The sequence below is a fragment of the Hyaloscypha bicolor genome (assembly GCF_002865645.1).
Source record: "Hyaloscypha bicolor E unplaced genomic scaffold K444scaffold_126, whole genome shotgun sequence".
Lineage (NCBI taxonomy): Eukaryota > Fungi > Ascomycota > Leotiomycetes > Helotiales > Hyaloscyphaceae > Hyaloscypha > Hyaloscypha bicolor.
Window position 1 is genome coordinate 1,854,351 of NW_020194628.1, and position 22,181 is coordinate 1,876,531.

The 22,181-nt window shown below is 47.8% G+C and overlaps 10 protein-coding genes across 10 annotated transcripts; 5 read left to right on the forward strand and 5 right to left on the reverse strand.

Annotated features, from left to right (window-relative positions):
• Window positions 1–185: 185 nt before the first annotated feature.
• Window positions 186–1,347, reverse strand: K444DRAFT_617677 (uncharacterized protein). Its single transcript, XM_024881174.1, has 3 exons — window positions 1,000–1,347; window positions 732–899; window positions 186–608 (listed from the first exon to the last, which is right to left on the reverse strand). Exons 1-3 carry the CDS (start codon window positions 1,327–1,329, stop codon window positions 480–482), a joined length of 627 nt encoding a protein of 208 aa, XP_024732117.1. The 5' UTR covers window positions 1,330–1,347; the 3' UTR covers window positions 186–479.
• Window positions 1,348–1,568: 221 nt separating this feature from the next.
• On the forward strand, window positions 1,569–2,500 carry K444DRAFT_634059 (uncharacterized protein; the record flags this gene model as incomplete). Its single annotated transcript, XM_024883698.1, has 2 exons — window positions 1,569–2,048; window positions 2,099–2,500. The coding sequence occupies 2 exons, from the start codon at window positions 1,569–1,571 to the stop codon at window positions 2,498–2,500; spliced, it is 882 nt and encodes a 293-aa protein (XP_024732118.1).
• A 266-nt stretch (window positions 2,501–2,766) lies between these two features.
• Window positions 2,767–3,659, reverse strand: K444DRAFT_667079 (uncharacterized protein). The gene is made up of 3 exons (XM_024887256.1): window positions 3,465–3,659; window positions 3,195–3,411; window positions 2,767–3,135 (listed from the first exon to the last, which is right to left on the reverse strand). The coding sequence occupies exons 1-3, from the start codon at window positions 3,551–3,553 to the stop codon at window positions 2,881–2,883; spliced, it is 561 nt and encodes a 186-aa protein (XP_024732119.1). The 5' UTR covers window positions 3,554–3,659; the 3' UTR covers window positions 2,767–2,880.
• Window positions 3,660–4,300: 641 nt separating this feature from the next.
• On the reverse strand, window positions 4,301–4,738 carry K444DRAFT_538378 (cytochrome P450; the record flags this gene model as incomplete). Its single annotated transcript, XM_024875534.1, has 1 exon — window positions 4,301–4,738. A coding segment is annotated over one exon (438 nt), but the record flags the coding sequence as incomplete, so codon positions are not given.
• Window positions 4,739–9,302: 4,564 nt separating this feature from the next.
• K444DRAFT_655276 (uncharacterized protein) lies at window positions 9,303–11,190 on the forward strand. Its single transcript, XM_024886000.1, has 2 exons — window positions 9,303–10,125; window positions 10,261–11,190. The coding sequence occupies exons 1-2, from the start codon at window positions 9,772–9,774 to the stop codon at window positions 10,828–10,830; spliced, it is 924 nt and encodes a 307-aa protein (XP_024732121.1). The 5' UTR covers window positions 9,303–9,771; the 3' UTR covers window positions 10,831–11,190.
• Window positions 10,950–13,178, reverse strand: K444DRAFT_100832 (MFS general substrate transporter). Its single transcript, XM_024870252.1, has 4 exons — window positions 12,441–13,178; window positions 12,042–12,388; window positions 11,921–11,988; window positions 10,950–11,868 (listed from the first exon to the last, which is right to left on the reverse strand). The coding sequence occupies exons 1-4, from the start codon at window positions 12,876–12,878 to the stop codon at window positions 11,069–11,071; spliced, it is 1,653 nt and encodes a 550-aa protein (XP_024732122.1). The 5' UTR covers window positions 12,879–13,178; the 3' UTR covers window positions 10,950–11,068.
• A 58-nt stretch (window positions 13,179–13,236) lies between these two features.
• Window positions 13,237–14,787, forward strand: K444DRAFT_100840 (Clavaminate synthase-like protein). The gene is made up of 2 exons (XM_024870253.1): window positions 13,237–13,783; window positions 13,832–14,787. The coding sequence occupies exons 1-2, from the start codon at window positions 13,594–13,596 to the stop codon at window positions 14,749–14,751; spliced, it is 1,110 nt and encodes a 369-aa protein (XP_024732123.1). The 5' UTR covers window positions 13,237–13,593; the 3' UTR covers window positions 14,752–14,787.
• Window positions 14,788–15,394: 607 nt separating this feature from the next.
• K444DRAFT_100847 (uncharacterized protein) lies at window positions 15,395–16,174 on the forward strand. The gene has a single exon (XM_024870254.1). It carries the CDS (start codon window positions 15,486–15,488, stop codon window positions 16,104–16,106), a length of 621 nt encoding a protein of 206 aa, XP_024732124.1. The 5' UTR covers window positions 15,395–15,485; the 3' UTR covers window positions 16,107–16,174.
• A 795-nt stretch (window positions 16,175–16,969) lies between these two features.
• Window positions 16,970–18,205, reverse strand: K444DRAFT_617683 (uncharacterized protein). The gene has a single exon (XM_024881175.1). It carries the CDS (start codon window positions 18,176–18,178, stop codon window positions 17,000–17,002), a length of 1,179 nt encoding a protein of 392 aa, XP_024732125.1. The 5' UTR covers window positions 18,179–18,205; the 3' UTR covers window positions 16,970–16,999.
• A 255-nt stretch (window positions 18,206–18,460) lies between these two features.
• Window positions 18,461–20,980, forward strand: K444DRAFT_538244 (SIN1-domain-containing protein; the record flags this gene model as incomplete). Its single annotated transcript, XM_024875523.1, has 3 exons — window positions 18,461–18,483; window positions 18,533–20,813; window positions 20,861–20,980. 3 exons carry the CDS (start codon window positions 18,461–18,463, stop codon window positions 20,978–20,980), a joined length of 2,424 nt encoding a protein of 807 aa, XP_024732126.1.
• Window positions 20,981–22,181: the final 1,201 nt, after the last annotated feature.

Genomic DNA, 22,181 nt, shown 5'->3' on the forward strand with positions numbered 1-22,181 from the left:
GATGGCTGATCGAATTCTGCCATGAAAGCGGTGAGGGAGGGCGAGGAGGGAGGGACGACTCCATTGCAATTGAGGTTGGTTGCTTGATCCTTGGTCGTTTTCTATGACGAACCATTAGGAAATAAGAGTTTTGACCCTAAAGCAAACATTGCAAGACAGAGGAAATTTATGGGCGACATTTGTGTGCTTTTCATAAATTTCCAACAGAGCGATTTGGTCCTGTGAATCAGTCTACGGACCACCAACAAGTACGAGATGTTCCGACTACAGTCGAAAATTTTGACCTTTTATTTTGGTCTGTCAACCAAATACTATTGCATCCTCAAAGAACATAAGCTGTAATGGTCTTCTTCACCAAATGGCTATATCAGTAAGAAAACAATGACGTCTTGATCAAAACCGAGGAGGCATTTTAGTATTTGGATCTTATTGCTCCATATGTACAATATCACGCCTTCAACTCCTTCTAATACACGTTCTTATCTTTGCCCCAGAGCTTCGTCTGTAATTCGCTGTGATTCCGGTATTTCTGCAGCATCTCCTTGTGCAACCAAGGGATACGCAGTTTCGGGCAAGGACTCGAGGTGCTTTCGGTGATGCTCGTTGGCCTTGAGATGAGTTAGCTAATTTCGGACATATTCATTGAGGACAATTGATATGGGAAACGCCATGGGAAAGAGGAGGAGAGCTCCAGATCCTCGATTGACACGTTATCATGGACAACAACTTACAAATGGCAGACCGCAATATGTGCACATGCAAATCTGAGGCTTGTCGGTATTGATAAAGATTCTGGGATGACCCAATGGTCCACCACCTCCATCACATTCTACAACTCTCTCGTGTGTCCATCGTACCGGCTGCTTGTGAATCAAAGAGATAGCTGCTTGCGGAGCTGGCTAGATTGGAGTCAAAAAAAAAAAAGCCAAATTACTCGAAGTACCCCACCAAGAAGGGAAGCCTTCGATGTCATCCTAAGATTGCCAGAGATGCACATACCTGAAATTCCATGATCGTCTGCTCGAACCTCGGTCCCGTCATGGCCTGCGCCCTCGGATTCTGACTTCGCGACCAAACTCCTGTTCTATTCGGCGCTTGCTGGACTCTAAGCTTCTCGGCATCCTCTATACTCTCTTGAATACGTGCATCTCGGTGTGGTGTCTCAATTGGAAGCTCATTCGACTTCGAGACGTTCGGGACATCCTCCGGGGGGGTTGGATTGTTGATCTCCTGCTTATCGTTTGCAGAGAATGCATAGGCTCGTCTCGCAGAGACCTGTGCCACTCGAGAGAGCTGCCATACGGCTCTTGATCTGGCAGTGGAGAGCATCGTGTTGCTGGTTCAATTGGTTATGGCGCAAAAGAGGGAGAGGTTGTCGGTTAGAGGAGGTTAAAGCCAAATGCTGCCTAAGGCGGCCACATTTTTACAAAAGCAAGCTTGAAAACACAACCAGTGAACAACATCCGAGCACCCAGTGCTCTTGGACAGCTAAGAAACTAATAAAGGGACCACAATACCCAACACATGATCTGTTTCTTTCACTTGTCCTCATCTTCACACCGGCCAAGATGTCGGCGACAAGCGGCCATGTGCCAACACCGCCGAAGTCCATGTCTTCACGTCTCTTGACTATGAAGTTTATGCAGAGAGCTGCTGCTTCTTCCTCTCCATCAGCCCCGACTACCACAGATGAACCTTCACCAAAACGCCGGAGGACAGACTCAAACAGTTCCACTCCTTCGAGAATCAATATCGACTCTTTGGCCGACCGGACAGCAGTCCAAGTTGCCCTTGCTTCCGAGGAGTCCAAACGTCAGGCTGCGTTGGAGAAGCAGGCTGCTGAAGCTGGGGATACGAGATGGGTCTTGAGCTTTGAGGATCAGAAAATCATAGCAGCTTCGTCTCCCTTGGCTTTAAGGATCGTTCAAGCAGGGTTTGCCAACATCGATTCTTCACCTTCAGAGATCAGAATCGCGGAGGATGATCTAGAAGACAGACCCGTTATGGTGGGACGGCGAAGCTTTGGAAGATTCAACAAAGCTTTAGAGGTGAGGTTTTACGAATTCCATAGAATAGCCGCATGTACTTACATCCACAGAAACAACAGGACCCTTCTCACGAAGAATCCTCCGAGTCCGAATCTGAAGGCGATGACGAAGACAACGACTCTTCAGAAAGTTCAAGCAGCGACTCCGATGACCCCACAAGTAACCCGATCAAGGCATCCCGGCGAGAAGCAGCAGAAAGAGCCCGAGAAGAGCGAAAATTCAAGAAGCGTGCTGAGAAGGCTGAAGCAGAAGATATAGCCAGGAAGAGGAGAAAGAACGACATCAATTTGAACGGGCTAACTTCTTTGAGCGGAAGACAAGAAAGACCTATTCCGCCTGATGTCAAGTGCTTCAATTGTGGTGGCAATCACTTCAAGAAGGATTGCAAAGAGAAGAAAAGAAGTTACCATGGAGGAGATGATGGCCCTCCACGCAAAGCCCGCAAGGCCTAGTAAGATTTTCAAGACTTTCACACCATCACTTGAGACTCTAGGTCAGCAGAGCAGCAGCACCGTGCCATTTTACCACGTCGAGAACTGGACCTGCATCTTTCTACGCCACCCACAAGAGACTTGTGATTTGTGTTGTACAAGACATATTCTCATAATCAAAAATTCAATAAAAGTGAGGCAAGACCTAGGTGCTTAGTCTCGCTTAAGGTATCTCGTGGGCATTTACTGATCACCAGTGATTTTCTTTGCCCTTTTCTGCCATTGACACATTTTGCAAGTTGGGATCATTCTCAATTCTCTGCGGGCACCATCTAGACTTATCCCCGCTTTACGTCATACAAGTACAGAGATTTGGCACCCTTTATTTCTTTCCAACCCCTTTATCCACTTGTATGTGTCTTTCTCTCAGCTTGCTCTTTGCGCCTCTTCGATGCGTCCATCAGCACAGGAATGGTTGCAATAACACTCAGACCAGCCAACACCCACGCAATAATCTCGATGATCTTCAGCTCATGGCATTCTGTCAATCCACCCCGAATATGTCCGACACCTTGTTTGCAAAGAATGATGCCCCACATCGAGTGAATGAGGACACCTGATACGATCCAGAGGATTGTCGAAACGAGCAAGAATATCTACTTCTGTCAGTGTCCATTTACAAAGTCAATATTGAAATGGGAACTGAGGAATATACCGTGTGAAACATCGAATGGAAGACTTTCTGCGCGCAATGCAATCCCATGTAAACAGCAGACAACGCAATCATTCTCGCGCTCGAGAAGATCAAGAAGCCTAGACGGTATTTCTCGGTCCTCGAAGCCCAAGTATGTGTCTTTTGTAGATACTGGAAGCTGTCGATGGTGAAGAAGAGCTCGGCGATCGACAAAAGGAACATGATGCCGAAGAAGACCCTTGAGACCCATTAGCTTTGTCTTGACGTTGAGACAAGATGTGGTGTACTCACGGAACATGAGCTGAGCGTGCGAAATGGCCGCGAGTACCAGTAGAACTAGTGTTCCTGGCTGGTCGAGAATTGCGGGAGCGTCCGAACATCTTGTCGGCTTTGAAATTGCTGTTGAGGAGTTTGTCAAAAGTTTGAAAGGTAGATGATTTTCTTTCGATTTTGCTTAAGCTTAAATTGACAACCCGCGATGTTGACCCTCGATATATACTTCTTCAAAACCCCCGTGCTATTACATGGCATGTCATAAAACCCAGGAGCGCCCAGGATGGCAAGCCACAGGCCCAATACAAGTATCTACCCCAGTTCCCATGAATTTAGCTCTCCCGAGATCCAAGATCTCTCATAATCTCATTCGTGGTAAAATTAAGAAATGACGTCGAGTTTGGGTTTTGGGTGTGCCTTGGTCCCTCCTCCTATTTCGATTCGATGCGGGGTCCTGAACCCCTGTTTGAGTGCCACGGTTGGCTGAATCCGATAATTCCCTTCCGTAATATCAGATCGTCCATCACGCGATGGCTTAAAAGAGATTCCCTGTTCTAAGTGCAAGTTCTGGATTGGGATTCAGTCACCTGTTGGATCAGGTCATTTCAAACTGGTACATGATTTTTACCTCGATACAGTACTATCCCCCCTTGAATACTTACAGTGGGTCCTTGGGTAACGCCACCCTGAAACCAGGTTTGTATCCCTAAAGTAGGGAACATCAGGTGCTTTCGAGAATCGATATTCGCTGAAGACCCTTGAGTTGGCCAGTGCTTGGGTGGTGTTATCCTTGGACCCACTGTAAGTATTCAAGGGGGAAGGGTGGTACAGGCTTCAGCCACAACGCCCCAACTTCACGCAAAACAATCCTTCCACTCGCTTTCAAGCAGTTCTTCGTTATAGCTCTCCCAAAGCACGACATCAAATTCTCTTGCAATTTTTGCAACTACAATCCGCATCTCGTTCAAAGCCAGCCGCTTCCTAACACAGCTATGCACACTAAAGCCAAAGGGCATGAATCCCTTCCGGCTGAATTCGTTCAATCGTTCCGGCCGCTCTCCTGTTCGCCGTGCGGGCATGAATTTCGTAACGGAAGGAAGGTACCGCTCATCAGTCATAAGCCCTAATTGAGAAACCGGTACATTGACGTTTCCCGGAATATGAAATCCTGCGACATCGATTCCTTGTGGAGGATTGGCGGCCTGAGCACCGGAGGGAACTGAATTGCAGAGGCGTAATGCCTCATTAATAGCGGCGTTGAGGTACTTTGCATTTTGGACACCCTCCACGGTTTACTGTCCTCCATCTTCGCAGGGGGACTCGATCTCTTTCTGCAGTTTCTAGAATACACATTCTTCACTTCTCCCTCTCTTTATATCTGAATCAACGGCTAAAAGATGGAACAGTTGAGTTAAAGTCGTGCTTGTAGTGTCTGCCCTAGCGACGGTTATCAGCGTTTGAGTCGAGTGGCTTCTGTGGGATTGTTTTACCGGATATTGTATCGGCGGCTTAGGAAGAGTAGGTTAAATAGGAGTCAGACTACAGAACCGTTTCGAGCCATATTCTTCCACCCTATTCGATGTCGGCCGTTGAATGGCAAGACGGCTTCCTCACTGGGCCATGATACAGTATCTGAGTATCTTCCAGACGGGAGGCTGGGCTCTGCCAATAGACCACGGCCTCCAATGTCGTGTCCCAGTACTTGTAGTGCGCAACTGGACCATTATCGATGACTGGCCAAAGGCAGGGTGCCACGTCTCAAAACAATTGAGGTAGTCGTTCAATATCCTGCTAATCCAGCCCAAGAATGGGCAAGATCATCACCGTTGTCAGAAGTTTCAGAAGCCGGGGCATATGCAAAAACAATCTCTTAGATATCTTGATTACACGGGACCGAGGTAAAGTTATGGAGAAGTGCAGACAGGATGCTCTGATGGTGTACACATTTGAAGACAAATTCAAGTCAACCGTTTTACAGATCATAGATCTTGCCCCTGCTTGAGATGGTACCAGTGTACCCATTTCTTGGTATGTCCCTATGTCTTGTTTGGCGAGGGATGGGGTGTAAGACCCGCCAAATGCTATTCAATCTTGAACCAGTCGATCCTGGGGCATACTAAGAGCCCCTTTCTCGCCGTGCAAAAGATCTACTCTTTTGGACACATCCTCTCACAGCTATTGCCTCTGGTTTTGACGGCTCTATTGTTCTCATGGCTTAAAGTCCCCGCAAATACATTCAAATAGCCAAGTTCCCGAGAATCGGTACTATACACAATCTCAATCCCATATCATAGAGTAATTCTCCACCGTCGCTCACTTTGTCTTAGATTTGTCCCCTATTTCAAAAAGAATTTCACAGGTTCAAGCCTGCCATTCCCTGTAGAAAGTGTTTCCACACGTGTAGTCGCCTTCACCGTGGTACGATAATAAGAGCGAAATAAAGAGTTCCCAAGGGCCGATATCCTCGAAGATGCCCCCCAAACGAAGTCAGGACAGCTGATGTGCTCGCCAGTACATAGGGGGAATGCAGCATTGTGCCTTGTTTGCCTAGAATTATTCTCTCAATCTCCTAAATTGTCACAGTAGTCAAATGAAATCAACATTATCAGTGAAGCTACTAACCTAAGATACGTCAAAAGGTGTTTTTGTCATAGAACAAAGAGCCTTACGTATAGTGCATGATTCCATTTGTGGTTTTTGCCCTCCGAGTCGGTCCACAAACCCCTTTTGCTGTTAATCTTCCGGTGAGTGGAGTAATGGTAGACCGCAGTCCATTTTCCTGCTGTTAATCTTGCCTTTACACTAGCAGATTTCTTTGCTTTGGGGATGATGGAATAAATGTTGGTCTCAACCAGATTTTTCATCGCCGTCTGCGTGCCAATTTGAGCTTGATTAAGCCATATTTTAAAATAAGTAGTGAGTTGAAATTGGCGGAGCACCAGGGGGTGCAAGAATTCGTGGCGTGACCCAGATTTTGAATCTACCGCAAGTTAGGGTATATTATCAGAAGTTGTAACCTATTCTCCTTCCGAACGCCCTTTGAGTTAAAAAAACATTCTAGGAAGCAAAGTGTTGAATGTTTCTTAGCTTGTGGTATATGAAAAATCGGTGTGCCGCCGCGGATTCCTACATCACCTGGTAGAGGGCGACACATGAGAATATATAGCTTTAATGTCGGTAATCAAGGTTTCCATTTTCGGTTCCTAGACAGCTCGTAGATCTGCAGACATCTTGCTCTCGCTACACTCCTCCGTGATTCAAAGCTGAATTGAGGTTAGGAACGTGTCGATTTTATTGAGGAAAGCTGGCGTGATCCTCTCTCGGTCGTCCAAGGCTGTTCCATACGAGTGTCTCGAAACGCGAAGACATTAGTATCCGCCCTATTAGGGGAATCTATGTACTTTCTTTCTATATTTGGTGAGTTTTTATAGCACAGATGCATCGTTACAGAAACGGGAAAGACTTGTTAATCCCTAGTAGGCTATTGGCCCATTTCTTACAGGGCTGTCTTATAATCGCTCCAAATTACTTCGCTCGATTACTTATTGCAACAGTTGATACATTATACCATAAACCTCAAACGTGCATAAAACCAAGCCTTCTTCTTCGAAGTAATTCCGCGGCGGTACGATATTATATCTTTAGATCCTAATTATATCGTATCTTTCAGGTTAGATAGCTAGTACTAGCAATACTATTCGCATCCCGCTCTTCTGATTACGATGTCGAAGCTGGTTGATAGGCCCAAGGCTGGAAAATCATTCGGACGTAGAATCAAGGAAGTTTATTGCTGCATCATGGAATTCTTTTGCTGGATGGGGTTGCTTTGCTTGACAATGTTGTTTTGATGGATGAATGGGATGAGGCATGTTACGGGATAGACATCCCGGTGGGCCCCAACGATGGCGAAGGCCAGAGTAAGGGCAGAAAGATGATGTATTCTCTATGAGAGATAGCTAGCTAAAGTACCTTCCGCCCCTAGTGGCTTACGTAACAAGGCAGCGCATTTGCTGATTATTAAGAACAAAGATTGATAATATTAGCACCAAATTGATTTAAATTATATCTGGTTGCGATTTGCTGACTTCATGTTCCCTTTTTAGTCCTCGGTTCTCTCACAGGTGGTCGAGTGACCTTGCTCGAATCTTGGGTTTTGCTTGGATCGGCTCTTCTGCTTGAAAGCTTCCTTGTCTTTTCAATCAGTTTCTTGTGTTGATTTTTGCTATTCATTATGTTATGTTTTTGTTTTATTCCTTCTTGGTTCTCGAACGTGTTAATGGCATTAACATTCGGTTCGCCTCCCCCGAAACATTCAGGCGTGGGTGCGGCTAATTTCAGGGGCTCGCTTATGAGCGTTAAGTCACAGTCTCTACGATAAGAGCCAGTGTCAACAAAAGAGTTCAATCAATCCGAGAGGCTACAAGGGGAACTCGACCCAGTAATCCAGTGGGCGATGTCACTAGACCACCATCCTGTCGAAATATCACAGAATTCACATCAAGTACCCGTCCTTCACCTCAGAGCCATCTCCCTCCGTCCGCAGCCTCACTCGTAGACAAGTCCATCTTATTCATGTTCTTCAGCTGCTCAGTCACGTTATTCGAATCTGCGACACTACCCTATCTCATTTCCAAACGCATCTCGGCTTGGGAGCCAAGCCTTGCCAAGAAAGCAACGCCACAAGTCACCATCATGTTCCACAAACGTAAACAAGATTCCCATATTGTGTCTTGGGGAGTTGCCAGCTATTATTCAAACCTAGTACCGTACCTACACAGCCATTGGCATGCTACTCGATTTGATCCGTCAGGCGGAAGCAGCTTCTCGCCGGTATTCCCTTTCTATTGACGGGCCGACACCGAGCGTCCAACCCGAAGCATTATTGTAGGTTGGGAGCTTGATGATGACGGCGTGTCTCCAGCCAGGAGAGACAGCTTGTCGAGAGATTTGGGGTGGTGGTTACCACGGCCATGATTTAATTGGGCTAGGACCAGAGCGTTTGGCAATTGCAAATTCGGTCCAGAATGAATTTAACAATCTTGCAACAAGGGTAGCTAAATTCAAGGAGCTGCTGTATCGAAAGATTTACTGAGTGGTAATAGCCTGCTGATAACAATCGCAGACGTTTGTCACGGGGTTTGACAGGTCATACGAATCCTCCTTGTTGCTGCCAGCTACCAGTGAGAGGTATTTAAGAGGTTCTTAGGTCTCAGATTCGTTTTCGCTTCTTATTTAGAGCTCTATAGCTATTAACCTGAGCTTAATATAGAAAATAACGTTTTCGCATTCTATTAGCTATTTACTTAGCGTGCTAATATTATTGAGAATACTTTAAAGATTCTTGGAAGTAATATTAACTATACGTTTAAATAAAGTAAGATAAAGATTTTAATATTAAACGTTTTGAATACACTTATTTATAAAAAATAAAAGAACTCATACGCATAAATAGATAAAAACGTCTAGGCTACAACCAGGGATGCATCACGTTTCATTGCGCCAAGGGTCATGCTTTGTCTGGCTGCGGATTGGAGGACTGAAAGCTCAAAGGGACAAAATGATCAAATAAAATTAGATAAACAAATTGGCCAGTCAATTTACTGATCAAAAACATTATTCGTATACCCAGAGCTCGATTCAAGTTGTATGAGTTTGGTGTGCGTGGATGTGTTGGATGTGTAGAAGAAGAAGTGGCCGGGCATTGGAGGGGAAGAAGTCTCGGCATGGAACAGATTTTCTCCGTCTGGCTCCCCCACACTTCACCCCACATGCGCCTCATCTGCAACATCCCTGTTCAATCTACGTCTGGTTTGTCCTTGTTCACCCGCAAGGGCCATCTTCTCATCTGATCGAGCCCAGACCCTCGATCTCATGAGACGTGAGCGTGTTTTCCTGAACCAAGATGGCAAGAGCGACCCAAAGCAGCCTACTAAACCTTCTTCCATCGACACTTGCAGACAGCCACTCCTCAGAGCGAGCGAATTGAACTAGTCTTCTGCAGCCCCGGGAAGCAGGCTCGCTGCACGCACATCACAGCTTCACCACCGCTAATTGTCAGGATGGAGCATATGTTGTAAAAATTCAACCGTTGAGCCTAAAGCACGGTAAACACAGCCGCCGCCATCTCATCGTCAGCAGCGAACCAAACGTTCAACGAGGAACGGTTCGATACTAGAATACATACCCTAATTTGTAAACCGGCGGCAGGCTGACCCGTGCACCAAAGTCGGAGTGAAGATCTCCCTTCTATCAATCAAGGCACGCAGACGACGTCGCACCACGTCGCTTGAGCAGGAACTCGGTACCACGGCGCCAATAGCGGCCAATGGCCGAACTGCCCCCTCCGTTCGTCGCCATCGACGGCCTTGCCAACTTCAGGGACATCGGCGGCTCGCCTATCGAGGACAAGGATGGCAAGACTGTCGCCAAAGTCCGCAAAGGCGTCTTCTATCGTGGTCCAGACACACGCACAGTAACGCCTGCGGGAATAGCAAGATTGAAAGAGTTGGGTGTTAAGGCGGACTTTGACCTGCGTTCGAAGGTTCAGATTGAGAAACTTGGAGGACCGAGTCCGATGGATGACATTGAGAGGATTTGGGCGCCGGCTTTTCCTGATGGAGAGTATTCGCCTGAGAAAGCGGCGGCGAGATATGTGCAGTATGCAAGTGACGGAACCGAAGTAGGACTTCCTCATTATCACTTCCTCATCCTGCAGCTTCAAGTTGAGCTATTGTAGGCGTCGAGTCACATGATTTCTCCTTTTTACCTATTTATCTATACAAATACCTCAGAGCTGACCACTTACCATGCACAGGGCATCGTTCAAGCTTTCACTGATATCCTCACCCATGGTGCGCCTGCAGCCCGCATAGTCATGTTACACATCGCTTCCATGAATCCGGATTCTCCGTCGGCCTGCTACATCCATTGCACCACGGGCAACAATCGCTCCGGAGTCTTCATCGGCGTCATCCTCTCTCTGCTAGGTGTCAAACCCGAAAAGATAGCAGAAGAATACTCACTATCAGACATTGGACTAAGACCAACTCGTGATGCTGCCGTTGAGAGGTTAATGAAGAGTCCAGTCTTTGCTGGAGCGGGAGGGGGTGGAAGAGCACGAGCTGAGAGGATGGTTGGCGCGAGGCCAGAGAGTATGCTCGCCATGTTGGAGATGGTGAACAAGAAGTGGGGCAGTGCTGAAGGATATTTCAAGACGATGGCTGGACTTACAGACGAGGATATCCAGATGGTTAGACGGGTCTTGACCGTCCAGGAAGGTGGCCGAGGTGGGCGGTCTCACAAGAGGCAAGGGAGTGTATGGGATAGTACGAAGGCTATTGCTACCAAGTTATGGGGTTCCTTGGGTTATGAGATGGATTTGTGATGATGAAACTGGCGTGGGAGAGTTGGGGAGTATTTGCATTACAATTGCATATTAAGATAGCATTGCATTTCTAGATCTTCTCAATTGTTCGTCTTCGTTTCGAATGCGGGGTACGCCTCTTCCCTCACTCGGTACCGTCTTCTAGTTTTATGATAATAAATTATACTACTAGCTTCTCCTTTTCATCTTCGACCACACAAGCAATTATTCGTCAAAGTAAACACTTCCTCTGACACAATCACACCCCACCCTTCACCAGTCCCCTCTTCTCCTCAATCTCCACATCCTCCAACACCGTTTCGCCTCTCCGTCCCGCCTCGATCCTCTCCAACTTCAGTACTCTCGTCTCCCTCTCCGTCCTCCTCGTAACCCACCACGTCCCCAAATTAAACAGTATCGCAGCACCCACAAGCGCCATCGCGACCGCAAAACTAACAGTATAATGCGGCGCATACTGGCTCCTGAAGATCTGTGGGCCAAGGGCACCACCAATCTGTCCGTAAGAGTTGACGAAGCCGATGCTGAAGGCAGAACCCGTGGCGCGAGACGTGGTTTGCACGCGCCAGGGCCACATCATGGGGTACCAGGAGGAGGCGAAGGCAGATGCTATGATGGTGGCGGCGTAGACGCCACCGGTGTTGGGGAAGGTATAGAGGACTGAGTAGCATGCCATGATGATTATCAGGAAGAAGAGCGGGAATAAGGGGCGTGGTAAGCGCGCTGTGTCTGCCCAGAGGCCGAAGATGGCAATTATGCCAACTGTCAGGAATGCCGTGGGGATATTCAGGAGTTGAGACTTTGAGATTGAGGTGAAGCCTAAATTTGCTACTACGGTTGGTTGATAGAAGGTTAGACCTGAAGTTCCGACGGTAAAGGTTGCCCAGCAGAGTGTGAAGAGCCACATCTTGAAGTCTTTCAATTGAATGATGATTTCGCGGAAATTGAAGTTGCTTTCTGCTTCTCGGGGAGCATTCTTAGGGAGCCGGGCTTGGATGAAGGCTTTCTCTTTTTCTGTGAGCCATCGTGCTGTTGGTGGGACTGGATCTGGTATTAGTTTCGCTCATTGCCCCTGATTGGCATGATGACTTACAATCTGGTAAGAGGAAGTAAAGGATTACTCCGAATATTATGGTGATTAGTCCTTCCACGAGGAACAACCTTGATTTGTAGGTTAGTACGGGTTCTCAACACTGGTGTGGGGGAAAATATACCATTGCCAGCCTGACAACCCCCCATTTCCTGAAACGCCATCGAAAGCATAGGCGAGAACACCGCTTATGACCGTACTGAAATTACCGAGGATATAGAAGTAAAGGAGTCGTCGCGACATCTCATCAGGTCTGTACCAGTAGCAAAGCTGCAATATAACACCAGGGAACAAGCCAGCTTCCGCAAGGCCAAGGAAAAAGCGTGCTGCGTAAAGTCCTTCCTTATTCTTGACAGCAGCATGACAGGCCATAACAACACCCCAAGAAACGATTATGCGAGAGAGCCACCGCGATGGTAGCATACGTTTAATGAATAAGTTTGATGGGGCTTCGGCAATAATGTAAGGAATCTGCAATGGAGTTAGTATCCAAAAAGCATATGTGAGACCAAGGATCACTTACATAGTAGATGGTGCTAACGAAGTTGAACTCGTTCGATGACATTCCAAGCTGTTTGAGAATATTCCGTGGTGATCCAGTATTCATGATTCGAGCATTAGAGACGTTGGTGCTATCGATGTTCTTGAGAAGGAAAGCAATTGCACAAAGAGGCATGATGTGCCAGTCGATTCTCCGAAGCAGCTTCTTTTCTTCTTCGTATGTGAGCAGAGAGCGGGCTCTCATTTGCTCTGCTCTATATCCAATAATCGAGTCTGTAAAGCCAGCATCATCGGAAACTTCTTGACCTCTCTTTACATAGTGAAGGTGGGAGTTGTCGAGATGGGAAGGCTCCAGTGCTGTCGTCACTACTCCCTTAGAGTCATATTCAATGGAGCTTGAAGATTTATTGCCATTATTTGCTGTGGTGCCAATTGCATCTTTCTCAGTAAGTGAAGGCATTGCTGCGAAATGAGAAGATCTAGCCAAGATTACTTGGAAAGAAAACAGGGGTGGGAAAAGAGGGCATCTATTTCTCAACTCCCACGGAAACTGTTCCTATCTATCGACATTATAATCCCGATTTCCGAGATTACCTTCCACTCCCGACCCCGGTTGATAGATGCCAGTAGACCTGTCAACGCAAGTTCGTGAGCAGGAAAAGGCTCTAGTAAAGTAAAATGCAACATTTGACGTACCCTCTCCCACACCCCCCACTTATCAATGGACTGCCATTGGCTTATTCAAGGATATATATCCACATAGAGCCATCATAACGAAAAGCACGTCTTTGGAGTGGATTCTATCGGAAAGTCGCCCCGCACGTGATCACGTCAACATTGTTGAAATGGCGCCATCTACGCCATCTATGCATTCAAGAAGCAACATCGGCCTGCCACTCGCAAATTCGAAGACCAGGAAGCACCCAACCGAGTAAATTTGGACTCTAAGCGGGGCCGTTCAGGAGAGCTGCTGAGTCTGACATCGATCTTCCTTTCCCCACTTTGCGGAAACCGGCATGGAGGGGTAACCTTGATTATCAACCTGAATGATATCTTCCCTTCAAAGGAATGCCGCTCTCCGGAAGTGAACCCTTTGCCTTTCGGCATTTGATGAGATACATTTTCCATCGATTTTTGCCCAATTTGAGAAATAATCAGGTATCAATATTCTCACAATGTCACAAACCCAAGTTGAGTCATCTTCGTCGAGTGTATTGGGCAGAATACCGCAGTACACACAGGTCCCAGAGACTACCCATGAGCTGGACTGGGCCGACTTGGCCACGCTTGATCTCTCAAAGTTTAACGAGCTTGGTGGAAAGGAGGAACTTGCAAAACAGTTGCACAATGCAATCGAGCAGATTGGTCAGTCTACAGCACCCTTAATTGAAAACCTCGCCTAACTCTCCTCAGGCTTCTTTTATGTTGTCAACTTTGGACTTAGTCAAGAGGAGGTTGATCGTCAATTTGCCATAGGGAAAGAATTCTTCAATCTGGATACCGAAGAGAAATTGAAATACCGAGCGGATTTAGAGAACGGCGGGTACAATGGATATAAGCCACTTGGCCTCCGTGAAATCGCTCCTGGTCAATTCGACAACACTGAGATCTATAACATCCCGAAGTTCATTCCTCAATACGAGAGACTTCATCCAACTTTAATCAAAGATAACTGGGAGGAAATCGAGAAGTTCGGTCGCTACATGCACGATGAGGTCGTCGGGAAGTTATTGGTTCTGTTTGCTATCATCCTGGAACTACCGGAAGATTATTTCCTGACGAAGCATCGATACTCGGAGAAGAGTGATTGCCATCTTCGATACATGAAATATCATGCCAGGACGCCAGAAGTTAACGCCAAGCTCAACAACGTTTGGGTGAAAGGCCACACCGACTTCGGTAGCATGACACTCCTATTTAGGCAACCCGTCGCTGCACTGCAAGTACGAACTCCACAGGAGACCTGGAAATATGTCAAGCCATATCCGGCCAGTATCACAGTGAACATCGCGGACTCTTTGTCCTTCCTCACAAACGGATACTTAAAAAGCAGCATCCATCGCGTCGTCGCTCCGCCCCCAGATCAGGCACACCTCGATCGACTTGGTGTCCTGTATTTCGTCCGCCCAGAGGATGATCTTGAGCTCAAGACCGTGAAGAGCCCTCTACTCGAGCGACTTGGTCTTCAGAAAGATGCTGAGGGGGCAATCTTGACTGCTGGCGAGTGGGTAAAAGCCCGCGTGGCTAAGAATGTCAACAAGACTGGCCAATCGGCGAAGGAAGGTGCTGAGACTGAGATTATCAAAGGTGTGAAGGCCAAATATTATGATTAGAGTGGAAAATTCAATTCGTCTTGAAGTAGAAAATTGGTAACTCCTTTGTTTTTTCGCATAAGTCAGTAAGCATTGTTCCAGTGTGGGTTCTGCAGATGTAAAACTCCGGTCTTGATTAGCTGTTGATGTTTTGACCCTCGCTTAATTAGGGGTCGAATCCTCGACTTGACAATGGTCTTCGACTTGAATTGTTTTGGAAAAGGTCTTCAGCCTTTCGTCTGGAAATGTGCTTGATAACGCAACATCTATGATGCCTGTCAGCTTTGAGATATCGTCTGCGGCGGTCGCAACTTCCTCGCCTTCCAGCTCAAGTGAGGAAGGAGCAAATGTACTTAAGTGATCACCTTCGACACACCCCAACTCCTCAAAATCAAGTTTCTCTACTCACAACCACTGCATCGTCAACTATATTGGTTATCAATAATCATAATCCAGTGGACCATTGCAGATTACTTGCACGGCCAAGATCGTCGCCTTCGCTTCATATCGCTTCATTATTCCCATTGTCACTCGGAGCATTGGAGCTTGGATCGGGATCACCTTCTTCCTGACAGATTCACCTTTCGCCGTCGCAAGCTAGTGGATAAGATACGCTTCAATGTTCGGACTCTTTCTCGCCTTCACAATCATAGGAGCCAGAGAACCCGCGTTTATCCCTTCCGTATACCTACAAGGACAGCCTGGACGTGGGTTTGGACCACGCTGGATGCCCGGAGTTCGATTCATTCGATCGTATGGATCTATCACCAGTAGATCAGTCGAGCGGGTCACCCGCGACAGCGTCTGCGAAAACATGCCCTGGCCAAGAGAAGCTCGACTCCACGTCACCTGCCGTACTTCAGCCTTCCGAAGATGAGTTCAAACGAGAGCCAGGTGGGGATGGGAATACCATGGGTCGCCGGGTCAGCATCAAGCTAAATCTGAGCCCGCAAGATAAGAAAAAGATCGGTCGTCTGGGCATCAAACACGAAGAAGTGGCAGCAATTCTAGTGGGAATAAAGGAACGGAAAGACCAGGAAGCTGCGAAGGTGGGGCTTGAGAATTTACAAAGCTTCCCCGGCAAATTCAAGGAAGAATTAAACTCGTATGATGAGAAGGGATCTTTGCAAGTCAAGGAAGAAATAGACTCGGACGATGAGAAGGGATCATGGCAAGTTAAGGGAAAATTAGACTCGGACGATGAGAAGGGATTCTTGCAAGTCAAAGAAGAATACAAGGGAGATGTCGATTCATCCAGAACGAGTTGGAGCGATCAACGCGGAGTGGCACCACGAAACGTTGCATCTTCCTTGAGTCCATATTGCCAGGTGTTGACGAGTCCGAGTTGGGAGACTTCCGAAGCATATCATCGGTAAGCATGTGTCCTCACTCAGTTTGGAGAAGATTGTACTAACAAGCAACACAGAGCGCGTGGCCCGATGCTGATCCTGCACCTGAAAGAGACCTTCTACAAGGTGCACAGAAACCTCATTCTGTCTAAGATCCCGCGGCTACCCCTCATATACCACGATTTTGATGATGAAGACGAAGACGAGCACACCCTGGACGAATCCCTGCATGATGTCAACCTCATGATGTACTGGCTCTATCATGAGAAACTGCCCCCGAGGGTGAAGATCCAACGCGCTGGGGTTCTTGGCGGCATGACTTGGGATTCGGACAAGCTGGCCAAATTTGCGACCAGACTCTCTGCCTTCGAGTTGATGAAATGTATCATTCGCTCGCGTTGATGGATTGTACCAGCAATGTCTTGCCTCTTCCAGAACAATCGAGAGTGTCTGTATGATAAAGAAGCAGGAAGTAGGCTACAAGCGAATACAAGATACAAGCAAATAAATGGCCAGTGATTGGAAAATGTGAAAGTCCAGTACTAAATAAATAAGAACAATAGCTGCCAGTGTCTAGACTAAGCTTAGCGATCAGAAACTCGCACTCTCCACTGTATAGCAATCCTTTTCTCGTCCATCCTAAGGGCGAGACACACCAGTCCGGAACATCAAGGGGCCGAGGAAAAAGTGTAAAAATCAAATATAGGGGGGCAGTACTGTCCATTCAAGCTCGATCTTCCAATGACTTTGGTACAATGAGAAATTCCTGCAGCAATGCTATGGTGGAATCACTCGATTCATTTCCGGATGCTTGAGAAGGTAGGCTACACTTCACAGCTAATGCAAAGAATCCATCACGTTATGATTTCGAGAGTGGGAAATGTGACAAAGGGGTATGATTCAGCTCGATTATGCCATATTTACCATCCATACCGACTACTCGCCTCAGCCCTGTTGCTCTTCCCCTTCGCAAAGCTCTCCTCCAATGCCTCCTTCTGGCTCTGCGCCGCATTGACTAACTGCTTCAAGCTATGCTTGCCAGGAGCAATCGCCCTAACAGGGTTATGCACGATTTGTTCGCCAGCAGCACGAAGCTCTTCATTGTGAAGATACTCCTGATCTGTGTTGAAATTGATGACTTTTGTGGCTGCTTGCCTTCGTCCGTCTTTTTGGCGCCCAAATAGTTGTCTTCGCTCTGCAGCTGAAAGTTTTAAGTCGCCGGCTATGTCGTCGAGAGACTGCGAGACTGGGGGTGTGGGGACGGCGGGAGGTGCGACGTGCGAAGTTGTTGGGGTGTAGTCTTCGTATGAGGGCTCGAGGCCGAAGGGATCTGCTTCTTCTTCTTCGCCTGCTTCCTCGACTTCTAACATCATCGGCTGGTATTCCCCATTCCCTCTTGGTAAGGAGGGACTCTCTGTCTCCGCCAACATCGAGAATAGAGACACTTTTGGCCTCTGGGCAGGTTTCTCGTGCTTCGGCTCTGGGGTAGCAGGTATTGCTGCAGTTGTGGACGGTGCAGCACCAGGTATGGCTTTCTTCTTCTTTGCAGGCTTTCTGGATACTGATAATGGCTTGAACATCAAAGGTTTCCCGACCAATTTCACCTCCTCTGCAGGCTTCTGTCCTTCGACTTGTGATGCTCTTGGTGGCGGAAGACTGAGTCCAGATCCCCCATTTGTAGTTGCTGGACCACTTTCTTCCTCCTCAGCATATTCTCTCTCAGGCTCAGGCTCTCTGCTGAAGCCTGGTGCAGATCCAGTCTTTAAGCTTACGCCTACTCCAAGCACTCCCTTCTTCGCTGCAGTACCTCCACCTAATGTTACATTTGTTTGTCCAGTCCGCTTTGGTGGTGGCAGAAATGAATTGAACCCACTGAAAGCTCCACCGCCTGTCTTTGCTCGTTTGGTAGGAGGTCCGTCGCTCGAGGTCTCGTCCTTCAAAGTAGCTTGTGGTAAAGAAACTCGGATTTTGCCTGGGTTTGATCGGTCCACTACTTTGTGAAATGCTGGTTTCGATGATGTTGCCGCTGATTTAGGCGCTGGTACTGGTGCCTCTTCGATATCCGAGGCATCAGAGTCTGAATAATCGACGAGACCCATGTTGTTCGAGCTTCCTTCGTTGTTTGTTGATGCCAAGTTGGTTGGAGGTTCAAAAATTCCAGAAGGCTGTCAAATCAGCGCAAGCGAGGCGATCCTTGGCAGCCAGCCAGACAGCCTAAACCCGACCTTACAGTAGCCCCCGTTTCATCGCAAGGCTGAACACGCGCATCTCCCTTCCTTCATGTTTCCTATGATTACGCTCATCATAAAGTAACTTCATTTACAATTTCACTATTCAACGCGCATGGAGCTTGAGCTGTCTGGCACAACCTAAGCACCGCAATGTCAGTCATTCAAGTGGAAGAGTACGTAGATATCCCCGTCCTGACTTAAACCCCACTGATGTTGTTACAGTCTGGTCTCGTACCAATTGCGCACAAACTATCTGGATACAATATCTGACGGTGTTGGCGAACGTCTGATTACAATCAACGATGCCTTCTTGAACACTGCTGGATTTAAAGCCGCTGGCTGGCGACCGAATCCTGCGAACATCAAACGAACACATTCCCCACCAATACCAACAGCGATAGCATCGGAATACTTTCAAGCGCCACTTAGGTCAGCTGGACTGACTTCAAATGGCCTTGAAGATGAAACGGAAGAGGGGACATTGATCACAGGGGGCGGGGCTGGGGATACAGTCGGCCCTGGGATTGCTACGAAGAGACGTCGAAGACGCGAGCAAATGGAAGAAGAAGACAGTAGTGATCTCAGTGATGACAGTGATGAAGATGGAGATCAAAGAGCAGCACAACAGATAAAGTTCTCGAAGATGCCAATTCGCAATCGCTCTGGTTCTTCTCCACTTCGTGGATCGAATCTCCGACAATCCTCCACTGTATCTTCTCCCTCTCGAACTCCTGGTGGACAGCCGAGAAGAGGATCGCAGTCAGCTTTGGAAGCTGTCAAGGAACGTGCAAGAAGAGATACGGTTACGAGCAGTGAGATGTCATCAGAGAACGAATTCGACGCATCTGCCTTTCAACGGCAGAGGGAGGCAACCAGGAACGCTACGAAAGCCAGCAAGGCCTTGCTCCGACACACTTCAGACCCCAATGTTGGCGTAAAAAGGCAACAGAGTGATCTTCTCGAGGAGGAGGACTCGGATGGATCTGATATGGATTCGGATTTTGCTGGTAGTATCGACTCAGCTTCTCTTCTGGACGATGTGGATGGCTCGATGAATGGATCTCCAACCCATGTGGTGGGAAAGATACCTCGAGAGCTGACACGGCCCCCTACTAAAACAACGAAACCTGCCCCTCCGCTGCTGGAGGCACTTCCACCCCCGCGTCCTATCAGTATGATCCAGCCGAAGAGTCTTTTGTCTGCAGCCATCAAGGCTAAGCGGACGAAAGCTGCTCAGCCATTTGAATCGTTCGCGTCATTGTCCGGCCAAGGTGATCCAAATCCCTTGAATCTACGGATATGGGCGCCATTTGCAACGTCAACTACCAAGCCTTATGAAGTTCTCATACGGAGAAGTGTGCACGAAAATGAGGCAAACGATCGACCCACCACTGTTGCGGACCTCATTGGACTCAGTCTGTGGAGATATGCGGAAGAGAAACTCGAACCTGCTATCCCACCAGAGAAGCTTAATGTCAACAGGTGGACTCTTCGAATGGTAGAGGATGAGGAGGTTGATTACGATTTCCCAGCGCTTGAGCGGAACAAGCCAATTATCTCCTTCACAACAGCCAATAACCGTGCTGCAAGATCGCGATCAAACTCCAAACCCTACGACGAGTTTGCTCTGGTTGAAGCAACGGAAGAGCAGTTTCAACAGAATCAAAGCATCACTCCTCAATTCAAGCAAGAGTCTGTTGCAACAGCAAGCATGGACGATGACCTGACACCAAAGAATACCCCCATGCCTGCCCCGTCGTATCTTGGGACCCAAGTTCGTCAAAATCTTCTTCTGACTACAATGTCTGCTCTTCGGCAAAATTCAACCTTAGCAGATGCTCCTGCGATTGGAGCGGTGCCAACGCAGTCTACGACGAGGAATGCTGTTAAAAAGCTTCTTAGAATTCACATCCACTCAGCAGATGCAGCTCCAGGACAGATGATCACCTTGGATGTAACAACGGACACATATTTGGCAGACGTCCTTGATATTGTCTGTAAAAAGAGGCAGCTTGACAAAGCTAACCATGTGCTCAAATTGACAGGATCAGGCACTGTGGTTTTGTTGGACCGCCCTGTGGAATCCATGGGGAATCGCACAGACTTGGACCTGTATCGTCGCAGATTTGCAACCGATGGACCTCTAACAATGACGGGTTCTCCCAGCAGTAGTTCCCCAAAGATGCCATTAATGGCGGAACGCCCTGAGGCCCGAAAGATTAGAAAACCGCCAATGATGGGAACCCATCCACTGGCCCAGGAATCGATTAAGCAAGATGAGCTAGGAAGTGCCAACTACAGAAAATACACTGTATGGCGGAAGCAACCCATGAGATTCGTTGGTATGAACGAAAGAGTACTGGCCATTGACGGCGAGTATCTGCATATTATGCCAGCATCGACAGGCAAGACCATGTTTGAAGGGCAAGGCAAAACAACCACAGTCCACTTCAGCAATGTCGTTGGCTGCAAAGTCACTCGGAGGCACCCCACAAACTTCAAGGTATGTTCAATTCACGAGTTAGTGACCGTCGTGCTGATTATATCAAGATCGTGATATACAAGGCGACAGAGACCAAGAGGTACGATTTTGAAGCCAAAAGCGCCGACGAGGCGGCTGAGATTGTCTTTGAGATCAAAAAAGGTATCTCACCATATCATAACATCTAGGCTCTGGTGGCTGCAATCTAGATCTTTTGCGCGTTCTCTTGGGAAACCGTGACCGAATGACCCGGGAGGCTGGGTATGCCTGCAGCAATCTAATACCCAAGACCTTGGGCTATCATGACAGCCCACTGAATATGACTCTGAGCCAGATATAGAAGGCTTTACAAACCACAGCATCTCTGACATGGAAGGTCATGCAATTCACTCGGAGTCTTTGTCTGCTACTTTATCGACAACCCATATGCCTCACTTCCACTTTTTCGTCGACAACGAGCGTGGGTGGGAACTTGCACAAGTAGTGCTGATGACGATAGATGCTCGGAAGCAAGGGTGTTGGTGCTTGTACCATAAAAACCACGCACGCTAATGTCGCCAAGTATGGGGGGTGGTCGGGAGTCGGTGAGCAATCCTAGCTTCGATCTACAGATCTAGGTACCAAGGATCCCTAGAAATTTAGATCCATAAACCTCGTGCCGTGCACCACGTTCTGTACTGTGGCTAGTGCTGTGGAGACGACACCCGAAGGTAGGAAAACTTCTTACTTGGCGTATCTACGTTGTTTCCACAGCCAACATTACGAGTTAGGCAAAACATCATTGCGTAGTCCGGACCAAGATGCCGCCATGCCGGTTGGGTCATCAGGTTTTCGACAGCTTTCTCTGGGCCCCCACGGCCAGCGCAACCGCTCCCTATGTTTTGGATGTTATGCATACCGCATCGGAAGCTCCCGGCTATTCCCAGGCGCCACCTATCGGTAGACAAGACCTCCACAGAACCAAGTTGGCTCCACTATCTCGGGAAGCCTTCCTGGCCTTAAAGACTTCTTGGGAGTCTTTCCTTGTCCACCAGCTATCACGATTTCGGTACAATGAAGCTGCTACTGGCCAAGATATATATTAGCAATGCAAAAGCAGAAAAGTCTGACCGCGCCTCGGCCAACTTTGGCCAACAGTCCAGAGCAGCTCTTCCATGTCTTGTTCTATGCGTAACCCCGCCTGTGGAGAATGGGCTGTCCCATTCGCTGGCTTCCTCTCAAAATTCGAAATGGCCCATTGATAACTCTTTCACAGACCACGTTGTGACGTAGTCCTGGTCCAGCATATACTGGACTCGCAGCTAGAAGTATCTAGACTTGTTGACTGTCTTGACCCTGTGGGAGTTATATTAACAGAAGTTCCCTTGTCTATCCTTATATTCTTTCTTA